The 18646-nt window shown below is 43.1% G+C and overlaps 1 protein-coding gene across 1 annotated transcript in view; it reads right to left on the reverse strand.

Moving 5' to 3' along the window:
* The window catches only part of LOC111861853 (homeobox protein HMX3), a 35134-nt gene extending 16973 nt beyond the window's left edge, over positions 1 to 18161 (reverse strand). The window contains exon 1 of the mRNA XM_023846774.2: positions 17140 to 18161. Coding sequence (XP_023702542.1) covers positions 17140 to 17564 — 425 coding nt within the window. The 5' untranslated portion in view covers positions 17565 to 18161. The remainder of the gene's footprint in view (positions 1 to 17139) is intronic.
* Positions 18162 to 18646: the final 485 nt, after the last annotated feature.

Raw genomic sequence — 18646 nt, forward strand, 5'->3', positions numbered from 1 at the left:
GATTTCCTGGCTACAGAGCCAGAGGTCCCGGGTTCGATTACCGGCGCTACCAGATTTTCTGAGAAGTAGTGGGTTTGAAACGGGCTCCATTCTGCCTCGTGAGGATAATTGAGGAACTATTTCAAGGAAATAGCTGATCCGGTCTAGAGAGCCGAAATTAACGGCCGTCGGGAATCGTTGCACGGACCACATGATACCCTCTGTTCGCTAAAGTTGGTATTAACTTCACCGACAAGCGGCTATCGCTCGGTCGGTATAGTTCGCTTGCAGACTAAAGCCGCGGAGTTCGTATATAATCTCAAGAGCCGGAATAGCTCAGTCGATATAGTGACGGGCAACTGGCTACACTTCCGGGTTTCGAGTCCCGGCAAGGTCAAAGTTTTCATCTTATCCATACCGGCTCTAGGGTCCACCCAACCTTTTATACAGCGAGTCCAGAGGGGGCTTATTCCTGGGGGTAAAGCAACAGAGGTGTGAAGCTTGTCACTCACCTCCGTCTAGTGCCGAGCTATACTTCCGCCCCCCCCCACACACACACACACACGACTTCGTGGCGTGTTGCATTGATGAAGCACTACAGGGAAATCGTGAAGCACTCGCGTTAAATTTTCTATATACGCTTCTCATATTCGTAGGAATATCCGGCTTTAAATTTCCATTTTTAGGAATATCTTTTCTTTAATATGTAGGTCTAAGCTATTTCGCTTTTAGGAATATCGACTTTCTTGTGCGTACGCTATTTCAATTCTTAGGAATGTCACCCGTCTCACAGGGAGGCCTACACGCGTTATATTCCTTGCAATAACTAATGCTTCGCCTACTCGCCACTTTTAGCCTACTTTCATTATTTTGAAAAACTTGAATAAGGCTTATGAGATCTCCATGCTCTGTATGTAAGATTTGAGGTTTTCACAGCGGTGACTATAAAGAATGCCGTCTTTTGGGATGTAGATCCGTGTAGATATTGTGTAAACCGACGTTTACAGCCACCTGCTCATGCTGATTCCTCGTTTTCGTATTTTTATACCCTGAAGATGGAGGCGATATGTCCGTCCGAAACGTCGATTTACACAATATCTGCACGGCGCCACAACCAAGAAGACGGCATCCTTCACCTTGTTGTCTGTCTGTATATCCGTTCTTATCTCTGTATCCCCAAAATTTTTTAATGAGGTTTATGAGATCACTTTGCTGTCTGTGTCTCCCTTCTCTGTTTTTGCTAGGCAACAGGCCGTTGCTATTATTATGCAATATCATTGTTTGTCCGTGTCCCTTTTTTTCGTTTTCTATGCGGTCTTCTTGTTCTTTAAGGACTTTCGTATCTCGTGCATTTTTAGCCGTCTTCTTGAAAGAGCTCACGCCCGTGAGATGACCATGCGCGGAACTGTGGGCTGCGTACGGAAGGCACTTTTCCCTCTCAATTTGCTATACTTGCTGTTGTGAAGTTAAATTAGCGATATTGATGCTGCTCCTGTTGATCGCTTAGCTGCTTCCCTGCACAACTTCTCTCTCCACTTAACTTGCTCCTCTTGTCGCATCAAATTTGCATGAACACTTAAGCGGCCTCTCATCAATGTCTTAACATTCAGGAGAAAAGTGGTTCTGCTTTGCTGAAAGCCTGAGAAGCCGTAATGCTTCGTTTCCTACAGCTAACGTCTCGAACAAGAAGTCCTGTACAGGCGGGAAACTACACGTTGTGTCGAGTCGAGGAGAGAGAAGAAATGAAAGGAAGAATAAAACGAATGATGAAAAGAGAGAAGGGTGAGAGGTAGATGAAAACCAGAAATTAAGAAATGGGCGAACGAAAATGAGAAAGAGAGAAGGAAGAAAAAAGTAGACAGCAAAAAGAGAACAGAAGAAGAAAATAAAGAACGATATGGAATGAAATAAGGATATAATAGAATAAGAAATTAGAGGAAGGAATGAGGAACGAAGAGCAGAACAAAGTGAGAAAGGAAAGGAGACGAGAAGAAAAAGTGAAAGAGATAGAAAGAGATAAAGAAGAAATAAAAGAAATAGAAAGCATACTTCTATTGCTCTGTGAAACGAAATCTGCAATGGAACACTTTCTGTGACGGGGCGTGATGCTGACCACCCACCTTCATCTAGCGCTGAGATCAAGAATTATGGAGCTATATGTTCACCCCACCATACGTTTTCGTAGCGCATTTCTTAATTAGTTAAGCACAAGGACAACTTTACCTTGTAGATTAATTTCAGGATTCAGAGGTTTAAATACAAGGGTTGGATAAAAAGTAGTGCCAACACTGCTGTAACATGAAAGATGTGCGTCAGTTGGCACTAGCGCCGTCTGTAGCTGATAACAGAAGTTCAGTTGAAGTAGTGCAGTGAGTGGCTCTGGTTGTGTTTGATTGATTTGCATTGTGCGTCGCTTTGAAGTGCGGGAGCCCTGTTCAAGCACCCTAACAACATGTTTACGAAACAAGAACAACGCTCCTGGATAGAAATTGAAGTTGCACGAGGTCGTAGTGCACAAAACTGTTATCAGGGACTGCGAGAAACATGTGATGATGCTGCTTTGCCATATCGCACAGTGGCACGATGGGTGAAATTGTTCCGTGAAGGGAGGGATGCCATTCAGGACAGCCGTCGTTCAGGACGACCCCATGATGACAACCACACAATTCAGCTTCTTGCTTTTTTGCTAGATGTCGATCGTCGATGGGCGGCGCGGGAGTTAGCTGCTGAGGTAGGCGTATGTCACAAACCCATGCTCCACATTCTGCACGACATTCTTGGATACCGCAAAATTGCGGTCTGAGGTACAACAATGGCAACGTTATGCAATTGCACAGGACTTGTTGGACCGGTACTAGAGGGAAGGTGACGACTTCCTTGGAAGGAACGTCACCCTGACGAAGCTTGGGCTTGCTTATACGAAACTCACTTGAAGCGACAATCAAATGAATGGAAGCATCCTGGCTCTCCTCGTTCAAGGAAAGTGCTCCCTACACAGAGTAATGTGAAGGCGATGTTCATTGTGGCATATGACACTGATGGAGTGATACTGCACCACACTGTACCTCAACGACAGACAGTAAACGCTGCCTACTACTGCAATTTCCTTAATAATTATCTTCGTCCAGCTCTCAGGAGAAAGCGACGCCACTTCTTAGCAACGAACCCCATCATCCTTCATTACAATGCAAGGGCTCATACTGCGGACGCTGTTAAGGATCTCCTTCGCCGCTGACGATGGGAAATACTGCAACATCCTCACCAGATATGAGCCCGTGCGGTTATGATCTCTTTGCCAAAATGAAAGAACCACTGTGAGGGACATGTTACAACACAAGAGAGGAGATTATTCATGCTGTAGGGCGGTCACTGTTGGACATCAACAGGAGTGGAGGCGCAGATGGTGTACGAAGCCTTCCACAAATTTGGCAGAAGGTGGTACACATGGGGGGCGATTATATTAAAGGAATGTAAGTGTGTTCACCTCAGGTAATAAAGTAATTTCAGAACTATAGAGGTCTTGCCGCTATTTTTTATCCGACCTTTGTATTTTAATTGCCGGTCACGGTAACCGCGCGCTCTAAGGCATGTATTGTCTTCGCTCGCTCGGCCGGGATCGTGGGTTCGAATCCCACACAGAGCATGGATGTTGTATGTGTGTGTGTGTGTGTTTATTCTGTGTTTAGGTAGAGACTTTGCGACGAGCTGATCACCCGTCCCAGGAGTTCTACCGTCTGTAAAATGATCATGAAACTTAGAAATCAGCCCTATTCTCCAAAGGAGGGGAAGCAAATACTGTTAATTGACATATTACATAAAGAGCCTGCTAACCTTTTCAGAATGCGTATCTTCTAATCCTTCGGAACATTAAATTGCATCATGAATATATTTCTTACTTATTTTGCAGAAGACTGTATGCCGACCTCCTCCCTCTGCGTCTCCCAGAAGACTCTCGCTAAAGCAGATCTAAGAGAGAGAGAGAGAGAGAGAGAGAGGGAGAGAGAGAATCCCAGCACATACATAATTGCTTTGTCCTGCGAGACACTTTAGAAAGCTTTATTAATATTTCATGTCAGCGACTATCAAACTGCTACACTGGCTGACTGGCACACATACACCTCCTTGGATTCCAAGCTGCCCGTTCTGTAGTAAACAGCATTACTGCATTAGCAGCTTATTCCATGACGTCTGTTCAACTGATAAGTTTATATTGTATTCACTACTATACAGCCATAGATAACTAACTAACCAACCAAGTCCATTGAGCTGAGTCATTCTTGAGAAGCCGCCAGTAGCTAAAATGTAAAGTAAAGCTATCCCTGTAACAGGCCGTGAAGGTCCATATGGTTGTGAGACTTCAAGGCTTAGGCACCGACCGCCCTTTACCCCCAGGAAAATTCCTGCTATTCATTTCTGTTAGAGACTGAGTCCACCCCAGGGCCATAGTGCGGCTGGAAGGATTAGGTCAATTGAAAAAAAATCCAATGACCTCATCGGGACTTGAACCTGCGACCTTCCGGCTTGTAGCATAGCGCCTCAACCAACTACGCTACCGCGTGCCCCTCATCAGTAGCTAAGCTACTTAATAATTTTTCAACAATTTATGGAACCTGAAGGTTCATTACCTTGTTCACAAGAGCACTAAACTGGTCCCTATCCTGAGCCTGATCAATCCAGTCCATATGACCCCGTTCTATATCTGTTAAATCTATTTTAATATTATCCGCCAACGTACGACTTGATCTTCCTCGCGGTTTCTTTCATTCTGGCTTTCATACGAGTACATACAATTCCATTTTCGCCCATACGTGTTACATGCTCTGCCCATCTCATCCTCCTTGACTTCGTCATTCTAATTATACTTGGAGAAGAGTACAAGTTATGAAGATTTTCAATGTGCAGTTTTCTCCAATCTCCTACCATTTCATTCCTCTTCGGCCAAAATATTCACCTCAGCACCCTGTTCTCAAATACCCTCAGTCTGTTCTTCCATTAATGTCAAACGACAAAGTGTCATGCCCAGACAAAACCAGAGGCAAAATTATAAACCACAGATACGTTATTAAGATTGATGTTTTCTAGGACATGACGCCGTATAATCCGGTAGAAGTTTGCCGACCTTTCGGTAGAACGTGCTGTGTCCATCTTCCTGAAGATGGAGGCTGTGTCGAAGGAAGAAGGCGGTTATTTCTTTCCAGAACTTGTAATTGAAAATAAAGTCTTCTGAAAATCGCTACCGTACAGTTGTCGGGTCAGTTGTCACCCGACGTAAGCGCCATATATTTCGGTTCGGTCAGCCTCAACAGTACAATCCAAAAGCATTTCTCCTCACTGTGAGCCTTTCAGCTATACATGTAGTTTTTAATTTAAATTACGTTTGTTTGATTGTTTGTCATATCGATAGGACATTGACTACTTGACTCTTTTTCAGAACATTAGCTGACTCCCTTCAAATGAATGCCAGGAAATCGCATCTAAGTAGGCCACAACCGTTTCCTGTTGAATCCTTTTCTATTCTTTGTTCAATTGTCGTACTATTAGATGCTATATCCTGATCTACTGACAGTGTCATCAAGTAAACAATAAGTAAATAGTATAGAAAATATAAGAGACATTTGAACCACAATAGTTCGGTGGGTATAGCGACAGACTACTGGCTAGACATTCAAGGTTCTGTTCCCGGCAGGAGCAAGGGATTTTTCTCTTTTCCACAGCAATCAAACCGTCTGTAAGACCCACCAAGCCTCCGTATCGAATGCATAGTGGGAGCTCTTCCCCTGGGGATGAAGCGACTGGAGTGTGAAGTTGACCACTCACATCCATCTAGTGCCGAGATCAAGAAAGTTGGAGCTGTGCCTCCACTCCCACATACGTTTTCATGCATGGTGCTTATTTAAGTATAGGGGAGATTTTAACAGACAATACCGATAAATTGAGGAGTTGATAAAGAGTCGTTAAATTACCAAAGGGTCAGCATAGTTACCGCAAACGTCACTCAGAATTCATCAAACGATGCTGAAAAGGAATATAACTTCATTTTTCTGCAAAGAATAGTATCCGATTACAGAAAGGAGTTTTGTGAATATGAAAATTGGCCTATGTAATGGTTTCCTTTTAGAATCCGCTACCGACAAACTGTTTCCTAGCAGCTTAAAGCGGCTTAACATGAAGCACAGCTTCGAGAAGAGACAAGAAAAGACAGTCAGCCCCTTGCCCCCTCCATCACACGTTAAGTAACGTTTCTTTGAGCGCATAACCGCCGTAAGTGCATGTCGCGGGATCCATACCTTGCAGGAGTTTAAGCCTCTTCAGTTCCAGTGACAGAACAGAGGCAAAATGGGGGTGCAGAAGCCAAGCTGAAGCGCGCGCACAGATTTCGTGACTTGATTTGGCTGACTGGCTAAATAGCTACCACCAAACTGACTAACTTAAGTATGTACTAAGTAACCAACAAATGAACTAGACAGTCACCTGTCTAAGTAAGTAACTAATCGACATCTAATTAAGTAATTACCTAAAGAAGAAGTTCTGGGAAGGACTAATCGCCTACTTTGTTTCGGTACGACACGGATAGCATAGATAACGATAAAAATTAGGGAGAGGTATACAGACACACAGACAGCAAGGTGATCTCATAAGCCTCCCTTTGGTTTTTCAGAATAAGGAAAGTAGTGTAACACTGTGAGTCGGATGGCTGACATTCCTGCTTTGTATTCGAAAGATCCCGGGTTCATATATCGCCCCGAGGATCAGCTATCGTGAGTGAGATCTCAGATTAGATTACGATGCTTCTATTTAAGTTCCTCAGTCATTCTAACATTCGACGTTACGAGCCGGGATAGCTCAGCGAGTATAGTGTCGACCTACGGCCGGGGTTCGATTCCCGGCAGGGGAAAGAGATTTTTCTTTACTCCACACCATTCACACCGGATCTGGGGCCCACCCAGCCTACTATTCAATTGCTACCGGGTAAAGCGGTCAGGGCGTGAAGCTGATCACTCACTCCAATATAGTGCCGAGATAAGAAACAGCGGAGTTATGCCTCCACTCCACCATACATCTTCATGGAGTAATGCTTAATTATTTGTGCACAGTGACAATTTCTTATATTTCACCTAACCACTGGACGTTATACAGTGTGAGCTACTTACTGATAGCGAGGTAGTAAAATAAAAGTAAAGGTATTCCTGTAACAGGCCGTGGAGGCCCGTGGGGTTGTGAGACGTCAAGATTCCCACATTTTCTAGACAATCGGCTCACAGATGGCGGTAAGGTTGCCAGTCTTACGCGCCGGCGGCCCCCAAGAATATACCTGGTACTCATTTCTGTTAGAGGCTGAGTCGACCCCAGGGCCATAGTGCGGCTGGAAGGTTTAGGTCAATTGAAAAAATCAACTTCATCGGGAATGGAACCCGCGACCTTCCGGCTTGTAGCACAGTGCCTCAACCAACTACGCTACCGGTAGAGTAGAGACGAAAATGTACAAATTTGGCAAGAGGCAATGAAAAGTTGGCCATCTGTGTCTAGTCAGAGGCTTACGTGCCTTACAGTAAATTTGCCATCACGCCGAATAGAGCAGCGTAAATGAAGACATGAAACGGAACCAGGGTTCTGATAGAAATGCGATTGGGTTCCCTGACACTAATTGCAGGATTGTCAGCCGCTCCTTTGTGCGCCGTGACAGGCGGGTAATACATCGGACTGATTGAGCAGAGGCACACTTGCTTACGGGTAGCATTTCCTTTCAATATATTATGTAAATCGCTTGTTCGATTGATAATACTAATCACAGCATTAACCTCAATTGAGAAGAGAGACCAGATCAGTCTCAGGTAACAAATACCGCATCCGTTTGTTGCTATGAAACATCACGGATTTGCGCATCAAACAAACAAACAAACAAACAAACCAACAAACAGTTGGTCTACTCACATATATTCTGGCGATCAGTGCTCCCGTGGTTTAATTGATATAGACTTCAGCCCACATTTAATATTTATTAAGCATAAACCTCGTTGAAATTTCAGTGGAAGTTTTTAAAAATCTCATAACTGATTTCTTTTAGTTATGTGAATATTGTCATTTAATTTCAGTGCTATTACGTCTTAGCCACTATAAAGCTATAAAACTACCCCTGTAACAGGCCGTGGAGGGCCATAGGGTTGAGAGACGTCGAGACTGCCACATTTTCTAGACAATCGGCTCACAGATGGCGGTAAGGTTGTTAGCCTTACGCCGGGCCGGCCACACTTTACCTCCAGGAATTTTCCTGGTACTCATTTCTGTTAGAGTTTGAGTCGACCCCTGGGTCATAATGCAGCTGGAAAGATTAGGTCAATTGAAAAATCCAATGACATCATTGGGAATCGAACCCGCGACCTTCCTGCTCCTAGGTAGGACCTCAACCCTCTACGCTACGGCACGCCCCCTCTCAGATACTATAATGAGTCTAATTTTTTTTTGACGGTCCGTCATAATCTGATCAATACAGCATCATTAAAAAGCTAGTGATTTTCATTTTAATCATAGCGTGCGATGGGAAGGAACGGAGATCTGTTGAACACACGGCACTTCGTACGGTGCTGCAGTCTGCTCAGAGTATAACATACTCGTACACTTGTAGCCCTTCAGGGTTAATATGAAAAGGGATGCGCGCCAATGAGAGATTATAATTAGGGGTAAGTAATCGAATCTGATTGGACCGACTAGGGAGCCGGATAACATGAGAATCTCAAGGTTGTCAGGGCCAAAACTACCAGTATTAGTGGTATCGAGATTAATTTATTCGCCACTATGAGACACTATGAAATACTTATGATTAACTAAGTAAAGAGAGCACGACACGAGTCACTGTCTCTTGAAGTATTGTTGGCAAACTCACAGTGTCCGATCTTGCAACTAAACTAATTTCTGTTTATAAAAATTATCAGTTGAATGCTACATAAATTGGGGCACATCGCTTCCCTTAATGATTTATGAGCCTTAAGCTCAGTAGCGGAAAGCAGCACGCGATTGCTGTGGCCCAAAAGGTGAGGCCAAGCGATCTGCAGCCTCGGGAGCCAGCATCAGAAAACAACGCTACAAAGAGAAATGCGCTAATTTTAAAAAATTGGCTACATTCAAACTGGGCAGCTGCTTCGTAATTGTCCTATTACGTGGTTGGTTGGCTGCCACTTCGACACGTGCCACAAATTCAGCTTGGGGCTCGTCGCTCTCGAACTCACGGCTATACAGAGCTGTCAAGGAGGCGACAGGCTGGCGCCTTGACGTCTCGAAATTTCCAGTGAAACTTCATCGCATTGCCATCTCAAGAAAAAACGATTCGACGTTATAAAAGTCACTATCATGGCTTAATATTTACCTCTCTCCTCTCGCTCCCACTTTGGAGCAGAGGGCTGATTTCTCAGTTTCATGATCATTTTACAGACGGTAGGACTCCTTGGACGGGTGATCAGCCCGTCGCAAGGCCTCTACCTAAACACAGGACAACACAAACATGGAATAAACGCATGCACACACCAAACATCCATGCCTTGTGTGGGATTCGAAGCCACGATCCCGGCTTCCGAGCGAGCGAAGACAGTACATGCCTTAGACCCCTCGGCTACCGTGACCGGCTATTGCTTAATTAAATAATTATAAATAAATGTACAGTATATAAGATTTGAGGTTTTCACGGCGGTGACTGTGAAGAATACCGTATTCTGGGATGTGGCGACGTGTAGATACTTTGTTAACCGACGTTTCGGACTACAGACTGCAGTATGTAGTCTACAGACACCTGTTCACCTGGTTCATCGCTCGCGGATTTCTTATATCTTGAAGATTGTGTCGGTTAACAAAATATCTACACGGCACCCCATCCCAGAAGACGGCATTCTTAAAATGTCCGGTGATTATTTAAATAAAGTAATAATCAAATTATTTAAAACGGTCCGAAAGAAAAAAACGGCGACTTCCTTATACAAGATTTCGACAGGCAGTAGCTGTATGTTGTGGTGATGTTGAAGAATGAAAAACCGTATCGCGGATGAAGGACGGATACTTACTCTTTCGTAACATGAAAAAGCCCACAGATTTTATTAATATTTCAAAATTTATTTGCAATTTTTCGATATCATAAGTATTTATCGAAATGCAAGGAAAATACTTGTAAGTTCATACGCTGTGCCCAGCTATGCACAACAGTTGATACAAAAAGTAAAAGTATCCCCTTAACAGGCAGAGGAGGCCCATAGGGTTGTGAGATGTTCAGGTTGCCACATTTTCTAGGCAATCGGATTACAGATGGCGGTAAGGTTGTCAGCGTTACGCGCCGGCCGCCCTTTACCCCCAGCCTAACAGTTGATACTAAAAAGAATTAAACTAGGTGGTTTTAGTCCGCAAACGAACTATATCGACTGAGCGACCGCCGCTTGTCGGCGAAGTTAGCGCCAACTTTAGCGGGCAGAGGGTGTCGCGTGGTCAGCGCAACGGATCCCCACGGCCGTTAATTTCGGTTTTCTAGACCGGACCAACAGTTGATACATCTGCAATAAATGAACATCGAGTTTGTGGTCTTTTGGGTTGAGACGTCATGTAGTGTTATAGGTGGATGGATATATAATTAGATTTTCATTCATCTACAAGACTGTACGGTGTAATAATCGAGAAGACTTCGATCTGAAAACTCATAGCCATGAGAAACCCGACTTCAGTTTGACCAGGCAGGGACAGTGTCCAACGAAAACAATCTCGTTACGTATTGGATATGAAGTTCTCACAGCGGTGGTTATGAAGAGTTTTATCTTCTGGGATATAACGTCGTGTAGCATGTTGGAAGCTTATTGTTCGACCCTGAAGCTGGAGGCGACATATTCCTCCGAAACATCGCTTATATTTCTGTGGACTACAGGGACTTATATCTCAGAAAATAGTAAACTTCAATCTCTTTACATAAGCAACCCCTTAAGGGACACGCATTAACCGAGCGAGTTCCCTCACTCGGGAGGTGTTTTGTTCGAACCTCAGCACGGATATCAACTAAACTGACTGAGGTTTTTCGTTGTCGTCCTCAGTTCCTTCAGGCAAATACTGGAATAGTGGCTCAAACTGGACCATAGTCGTTTCTCAGACTTACTTTAAAGTGTATAATTCTCTTATCATCCTTCCAGTCGATGCTACTGAGACTGAGAGAGTCATTGTGTAAACAGTAGACATAACCAGTTAACCAGTTAACGTTAACGCCATGGAGCCCAGTCCTTCAGAACCCAGCAGTCGCTTAGCCTCGCAAGAAATTTCCAAAATTTTATCAAGACCGAAGGTTCATTACCGTCTTCACAAGAGCCCTCCATCTTCTCTCTCATGAGCCAGATAAATCCAGCACATACCCTCATCCTGTCTCTCTGAAGATCAGTTACACTGTCATTCCCCCATATACGTCTATATTTCCTTGTGACCTCTTTGCTTCAGATCCTATGTGCATGCTACATTCCCTGTTCATCCTTCTTAATGTGATCGTAATAATCGTATTAGGCCTGGAGTACAAGTGTTGACGGTCCCTATTATTCCGTTCTCTCCGGCCTCTGATCTTCTCTTCTCTCTTGGTTCCAAATATTCTCCTCAGCGCCATGTTCTCAGACATCCTTAGTCCATATTTCTTCCTTAATGGCGGACAGTGGCAAATCAATGCAGATGTAGGCAACATTATAATCTTGTATATCTGAATCTTTGCGTCTGTATACAGCAGGCAGTAGATTATGAGCTGAATTATAGTAATCATTAGATAAAAAGGTAAATTTGTCCCTGTGCTTGACTAATTGAGCATTACGCCATGAAGACTTATGGGAGAGTGGATGTGTAGAGACACATTTTCTTGATCTCGGCACTAGATGGGGGTGAATGGACAGCTTCAGGCTTCAGCCGCTTTACCCCCGAGGCTAGGAACTTTGTGGACTCCAGAGACGATCTGGAAGATGTGGAGAAGAAAAAAATTCTTTACCACACCGAGACTCGAACTCCGATCTGTTGTTCACCCAGCCCGTAGCCAGTCGTTATACCGAGTACGCTATCCCGGCTCGAGCAAACATTGGTTGTAGGCATAAATAAGTAAATAATATACATTTTTGGAATTACATCCCTCCCAGGAAAATAAAACCGCGTGACGTGCGAAGCGATATATTATAGGAAACAGGGTTCGAACCACGGAACAGCTGTAAGCCCCTGTTTCAGACATATGGAGTGCAGTTTGTTATCTGCCAAATTAATTAATTTATTTATCATTTCCGAAGGTAATTATTCTTTTAAATGAAGAATGCTCTGATGAACTCTAGAGACACGCAGCTTTCAAACAGTGGCAATAAAATGGACACCTACGTACCCTCATCCGCTTATAACTTAAAACTAATGCATTTGAAGTTTGACTGGCATAGCGCCATCTGGTAACCATTAAGGAGGACAAGCTATCTGCAAATACATTGAAGGTAGGAAGAAAAAAAGTTGATTATAAGTAACTGGGGCCAAGGACTATTTCTTTCCACATTGATTGCGAATGAAGATAGCTTGACCACGTTGAAAGCTTGGTATAGTGAGGCATGGGGTATTAATGGTCAGCACAACGGGAGGATTGACTCAACAACTCTGGGGTACCGGCAAGGCTTAATGTTGTCCAATTAGTGGCAGCTTGTTACTAGAAACATCAGGCGGAAGACGGCGGGTGTCTGCAGGGAGGTGTAGTCTTACCACGCACATTGCGTTTGCAACAACAACGGCAAGGTAAAGATAAAACTAAAGTTTTCCCGCTACGACCAAGCCCCGAGTAAACAGACGTTCGTAAGTAAAGCTAGCGGTACTAGGCTAAGTTGGGTAACTAGCTTCACACTCCAGCCTTGTTACCATCAAGAAAGAACCGCCTCACTGTCTGATAGATTCAGAATGGTGTATAACACTCGGGATTACTGGGTTATTGGACTTTATCAATCGTCCGGTATTCTAGAAGCTAGAGAACACAACTTTTCGGAAACTGGATCTGTTTCCATTCTCAGTTGAGGGGGAAGACACCTGTTGTGTTGGGTCCTTTTGAAGGAGCTAACCTCAACCATTGGTCCAGAGTAGGTGTCTTCTCCCCTCACCTGAAGACAGAAACGGATATCTCGCAAGGCTGTCTTGACCCTCGTCACTTCACCATGGATCCTGCCCAACAGTACCTAGTTGCCCACATTTGTTCTAAGCATGCATCTTGATTCTGAAGTTTAAGTTGTGTGAAATATTTCGAATTAATCTGTCACTTGTTATACGACTGTCAGTAATAGTTAACGTGCATTATTCGCCTATCAACACTGTAGGCTACGATTTTTCCATGCGGGCTGCAACCAGAAGTTTTACCTANGGCTATACACAATTTGCTTGAACATTTAGTAATGTGGAATTTTTGCTTTTGAGTTTTTCTTCTTCTCTGAACAAATAACGGTTAATGTATACTCGTACATTTAACTTACTGATCTTTATAACTTTCCTGTAGGCAAGGCAAAATTTTGTTGGAATTCAACCAACGAAACGTCATCAATATTCGATGTTTATTGGGCAAACAGAGCTACACCTTTATTTCATTTTTTGTTGTAGGCCTAAATATCCACGGCAACTTCCTCGCAACTTTTGTTGGTAAAGCGTCATTAAATAGGTCGCTTGCTCAAATATCAAAGAAAAGATGTCAGATTTATGCATTCCTTCACTGACATTGTCACATGTATCTATAAAGGCCAGCCATTTACGTCTGATCTGGAAGATGGAAGCAGAAAAGGAATTAGCATATTGTCACGTGTAGGGTGGTATGCGTGCCGATTGGATTTATTAGCACTTCGGTTACTGTCTCTCTTAATTACAATTAATACAGTGCTATCACTGATTTGCACAATTTCCAGTTTACCATTGTTCACTCATTAGAGTTGTCTGTCTTCACTAGTCGTCTCCTAGCAACGGATCTGAACCAGAAACTAGCACTTCAGCTCACTGTGAAGTCTTCTTGCTATTTCGTCTTCAATCAGTCTGGAACCTCTTAACCGAAAACTCTTCTGGGCTCACTCCAGCATACGACTGACTGGTAACTGCCCCTGAACTAACTCTGTCACTGCACTCACTTCTCTTATAAGCACTCCGCACAGACTCCACGGAAAATACCGTCTCTGTTGTTACTGACGTCACTGCTTATGCGAAAATATGTTCAGCGAGCCGTTGCTTAGAAACGGGTTGCATAGCCCCATTATTCTACTGTTGTTTGGCGCAGACTACATAGAAAACACAGCCTCATATACTGTTGCGTAACTTGAATCACCAAGAATCTGTCTTAGCGGGAACGTATTTACCAACACGTTGCCTAGCAGTGGATGTACATGTAACAAAAGATTTCCATGATATCTCATAGTGTTAATAGACCATTTGCCGATCAGTGGCCGCGCGATTTAAGGCATGAACTGTCTTCGCTCGTTCGAGCGCTGGGATCGTGGGTTCGAATCCAAATCAAAGCATGAATATTTGTGTGAGGGTGTGTTCTGTATTTGTGTTGTCCTGTGTAGGTAGAGGTCTTGCGACGGGCTGATCCCCTGTCCAAGGAGTCCTACCGACTGTGTAAAAGATATTACGAAACTGAAGAAGAGGTCAGGAGCCAAGACAGGGCTGTATAGCCATTGATGAACGAATGAAATAGGTCTATGTAGAATTAAATTTGAGAAACAGAAGGGGTGTTTTGAAAACTTTTGTAAGAAAGATTTAATTCTGCTTGTAGCATAACTACACAAATCCGCAAATCAGCTGCTCCTTGAAGACTACTCTCTTGCGAGATGTGAGGCCGGGTAGCCGGAGATAGGAGGGCCACAGCCTAATTCGTCCCTGCTCCACGTTATGGTCACGGCTCTTTGAAGGGTTCTAGCAAGATTGGGTGCCCACGGTGGGCCCAGAAGTGGTCTGAATACTCGTTTGTTGCCAACCTCCAGAGATAATACAGTACAATACAGTTGTATGGTGGAAATTTACCGGTGTTACCTTTGAGTTCAGGGTCCCACACCTCCTACTCTGAAGATAAAGGCAGTGCGTTCCTTCGAAACGACAATGAAATTCTACCGAACTACACGGCTTCACACACACACACACAAACACCACAAGACTACCACTACCACTATCAAGCTGTTATCCTATTGCTGTAGGCCTAATTCGCAGGCTAAGTAGATATTTCAGAAACTAAACTCTGTTTAGCATCGTAACAGATATTTGAAGAAGAAATGCACTGAATTCTTAAAATCTCGTCTTATTACATTGTTTCTTGAAAAGTCTGCCGTTGCCGAGATGGTAAAGAAATTTCCTGCATTTACAGGACTGGGATGCTCATTGTTCTCTCCAGAGAATTTTATTTTGAGCAATTTAATTCGAGTCTAAGTCTCACATCTCCTGGTTTTAGAAATATAGTGGAGTTACTGTTATCTGGCGTAAACGGGACGGGTTAACGGAAACCAGTGTCGGAGAAGGACAAAAGTAACCGCAAATTTAGTGGAAGTTGAGTGTAAGTTTGAGATCGGGTTTATTAATAATTATTCTATAGTGCCACTAACATAATATTGTACAGAACTATTGTATAGAGAAATAAATTTCAATTAAGTAAGCTTATCAATGCCGGTCACGGTAGCCAAGCTGTCTAAGGCATGCACTGTGCTCGCTCGGAAGTCGGAATCGTGGGTTAGAATCCCACTCAGGGCATGGATGTTTGGTGTTTGTGTATGTGCGTTTTTCTGTGTTTGTGTACAGGTAGAGGCTTTCCGACAAGCTGATCACCCGCCCAAGGAGTCCTACCGAATGTCTAAGATGTAATAAGCGAACTGAAACAGAGAATTTTATTGAGGTCGGCCAAGGCCAAAATTGGGGCTGTAGCGCCAAAGGGCAAAAAGGCTGAACAATGGATTTTAAATCAACTAAATGAAACATTTAATACACAGTATGTATGGCAAAACGCAAAAGCTATTGTTTAAAAAATGAAACACTGTAAGCAGCACATCTGATGACTGTTTCGGATAAAGCACAATGTCGCATAATTGGAACTTTGCCGTATGTATATTTTAATATTGTGCTCCCATTCACATTCAGATCTTCCAAGTAGTTACTTTACCTCAGATATTCTCACTACAACTCTCTGAATGCATTTATTATCTATATTCTATGCCATGCATGCTACGTGTCATGCCCGTCTTATCTTTCTGGACTTAATCACCCTAATCATATTAGAGCTACTTCAAGAAAAAAATAACGAAGCTCTTAATTATGTAATTTTTTTCCATCACACTCTTGTTCCTTACTTACGTCCACATATTTTCATCAGCATCCTGTTCCCAACCCCCCAATTTGTTTCTCCCTTATGAGAGACAAAATTTGGCATTCATATTTAACAACCGATAAAATTAGTCCCATAGTCTTTCTTTTGAAGCTTGAAGTTTTTAGATATAAGACGGGAAAATAACAGGTTCCTAATCGAATTTGATTTGGTTCATCCTGGTCCGTCACACTAACAGTATTACAGAAGGTTAATCAGATAGTTGCAAGCATTGCCAGAATTTAATCTGCTTTTAATTTCATGAAGAAACAGGCATATAATTTGATTGGGTGGAGTTGATTAACATTTTCTTAATCGAATAGTTGCAATCATTGGTAACATTTAATCTTTTAATTTAATTAAAAATAGGCATATAACTTTATTGCTAAATTGTTAAATGAAGCATATACCTCCTTCAGAAACTCAGCTTATCAAAAAATAGCCATCAAACCGTGAAACTCGAAAATTTATTACCGCGTTTGCAAAACACCAACACTGATCACCATTTTCAGCTAGTCCTTGTCTTATAATCATATTTATTTACTGTAGTTGTAAAGCGTTATTTGAAGTAGGCTTTGGCTTCAACGTCTGTACTGTATCTCTGAGGTGAAACCGTCTTGCGATTGGGATGCAGGCGGTTACACTGCCGTTAGAAAATTACTGAATTCAATTTAAGATATAAGGAAGGGAGCCCGAAGCGGCATAGGCACACTGGAGATGTTGCGGAACAGAGATTCTTCAGGCAGCCTATAGTACTAGCCATTCCCCTTTAGCGTCGAGAAGAAATAATGATTTCCAAACTGACTGGTGCTGAGGAGACGGGCTCTTACCTGGACAGCATGGCGGTGTCCGCACAGGGATGCAGGGTTGCAGCAGCCGCTTCCACAACGCTCGGATGTTGGGCCGGGATTTGCTGCAGGGGACCCAGGGAAGCGGTCAGTTTCTTAGCCGGCTCAGTCCTGCTCAGTATACTGGATATTGAGAACGATGTGTACAGGGGTGATGAAGCCTTTGCTTGGACGCTGGAGGAAGGCGACCCTGCTCTCGGACCCGACGGGGACTTCCTGTTGGGACTTGCCGGAGGTGAGGCTGGTGTCCGGCTGATTGGGTGGAAGGATACCGGGCCTGTAGTACCTGTTGTCGAGGTGGTGATATGATGATGTGGTGATGGCCCCGGTGATCCCATTGTCGATGAGCATTGGCTTGTTTCAGGAGTACTAACCACTGATACTTCTATTTCCCGCTGCTCACTCATTCTTCAGTGTCTTTTACGGCCATTACTTTTACGATTTTTCTTTTATGATAAATTTCAGTCCATTTTGTGTCCTCGTGTAAATTAAAAGTAGCGAATGTTACAGTGGAAATCTACCAAATTTGAAATGTACGACGTTCCAGAATGGTTTCGGTTAATAAGCTCTGCCCTTCGACTGTCTCTTCTCTCTTTGTAACCATTTTGCTTACACGGCCTATAGTTTTTCTCTTGACTTTTAACCCAGAGTTTAGGTAACACGTAAATTTTATACCGGCATTTAAAATACTACAAGAATCCCGGTAATGCATGCTATGACAAACGAAATCGGTTTAATTGTAATTAATTTGTATTTTAAGTCACCGAAAGTCACTGCATTTGTCTCCATTAACACTAAACCACAACATATGCACTGTTTTTTTTATGTGGACAACAAGTATTTTGGCTTATTTTAGGAACTCGTTTCCGTGATAAACAGGTTACAGACACATGGTCTTCTTCAATAAAAATTTCCACACAGAATTTTTTTTCATTTCATTTCCGTTTAACGGTTGTTTCGATTGGTTACTTGACGTCACTTACCGGAAGTAATATAACATTTTTTCTTCTTCTTCTTCTTCTTCTTCTATATAACTTGTTTCCGCGCTGCTTAAAGCATTTCACAATTCACAGCATGAGAAAACGCAACTTGGATAAATCCGTCTGTCTGTCTGTACGCCGACACACGCTTCTATATAGCGTCTGTGTAGAACACAACCAAGCCAACGACTGAACATAACATCCCTTAGAAACAACCCCCTTGTCCGGCCAGTGAACAGCCGGAGGGAACTGCAATATTTTAACTGTCCCACCCTTAACTTTTACCAACTCTATACTGCATAACATCCCCGCTTCTTCTTTTCTTACCCTTCATCACTCCTTCATCCCTCTCTTTCATCTCCCCTTCTCTACCCGCTAGTAAATAAGATAATTACACAGAAAATAGAAGTGTCAACCATGCTTAAAACTATATTGACAAGAATACCACAAAACCTTCTCCGCCATTCAAGGATTGGTTGGACGAGATAACAGGTCGGTGGGAACTCAGA

Source organism: Cryptotermes secundus, unplaced genomic scaffold (genome assembly GCF_002891405.2).
Source record: "Cryptotermes secundus unplaced genomic scaffold, Csec_1.0 scaffold1073, whole genome shotgun sequence".
In the NCBI taxonomy this organism is placed as follows: domain Eukaryota; kingdom Metazoa; phylum Arthropoda; class Insecta; order Blattodea; family Kalotermitidae; genus Cryptotermes; species Cryptotermes secundus.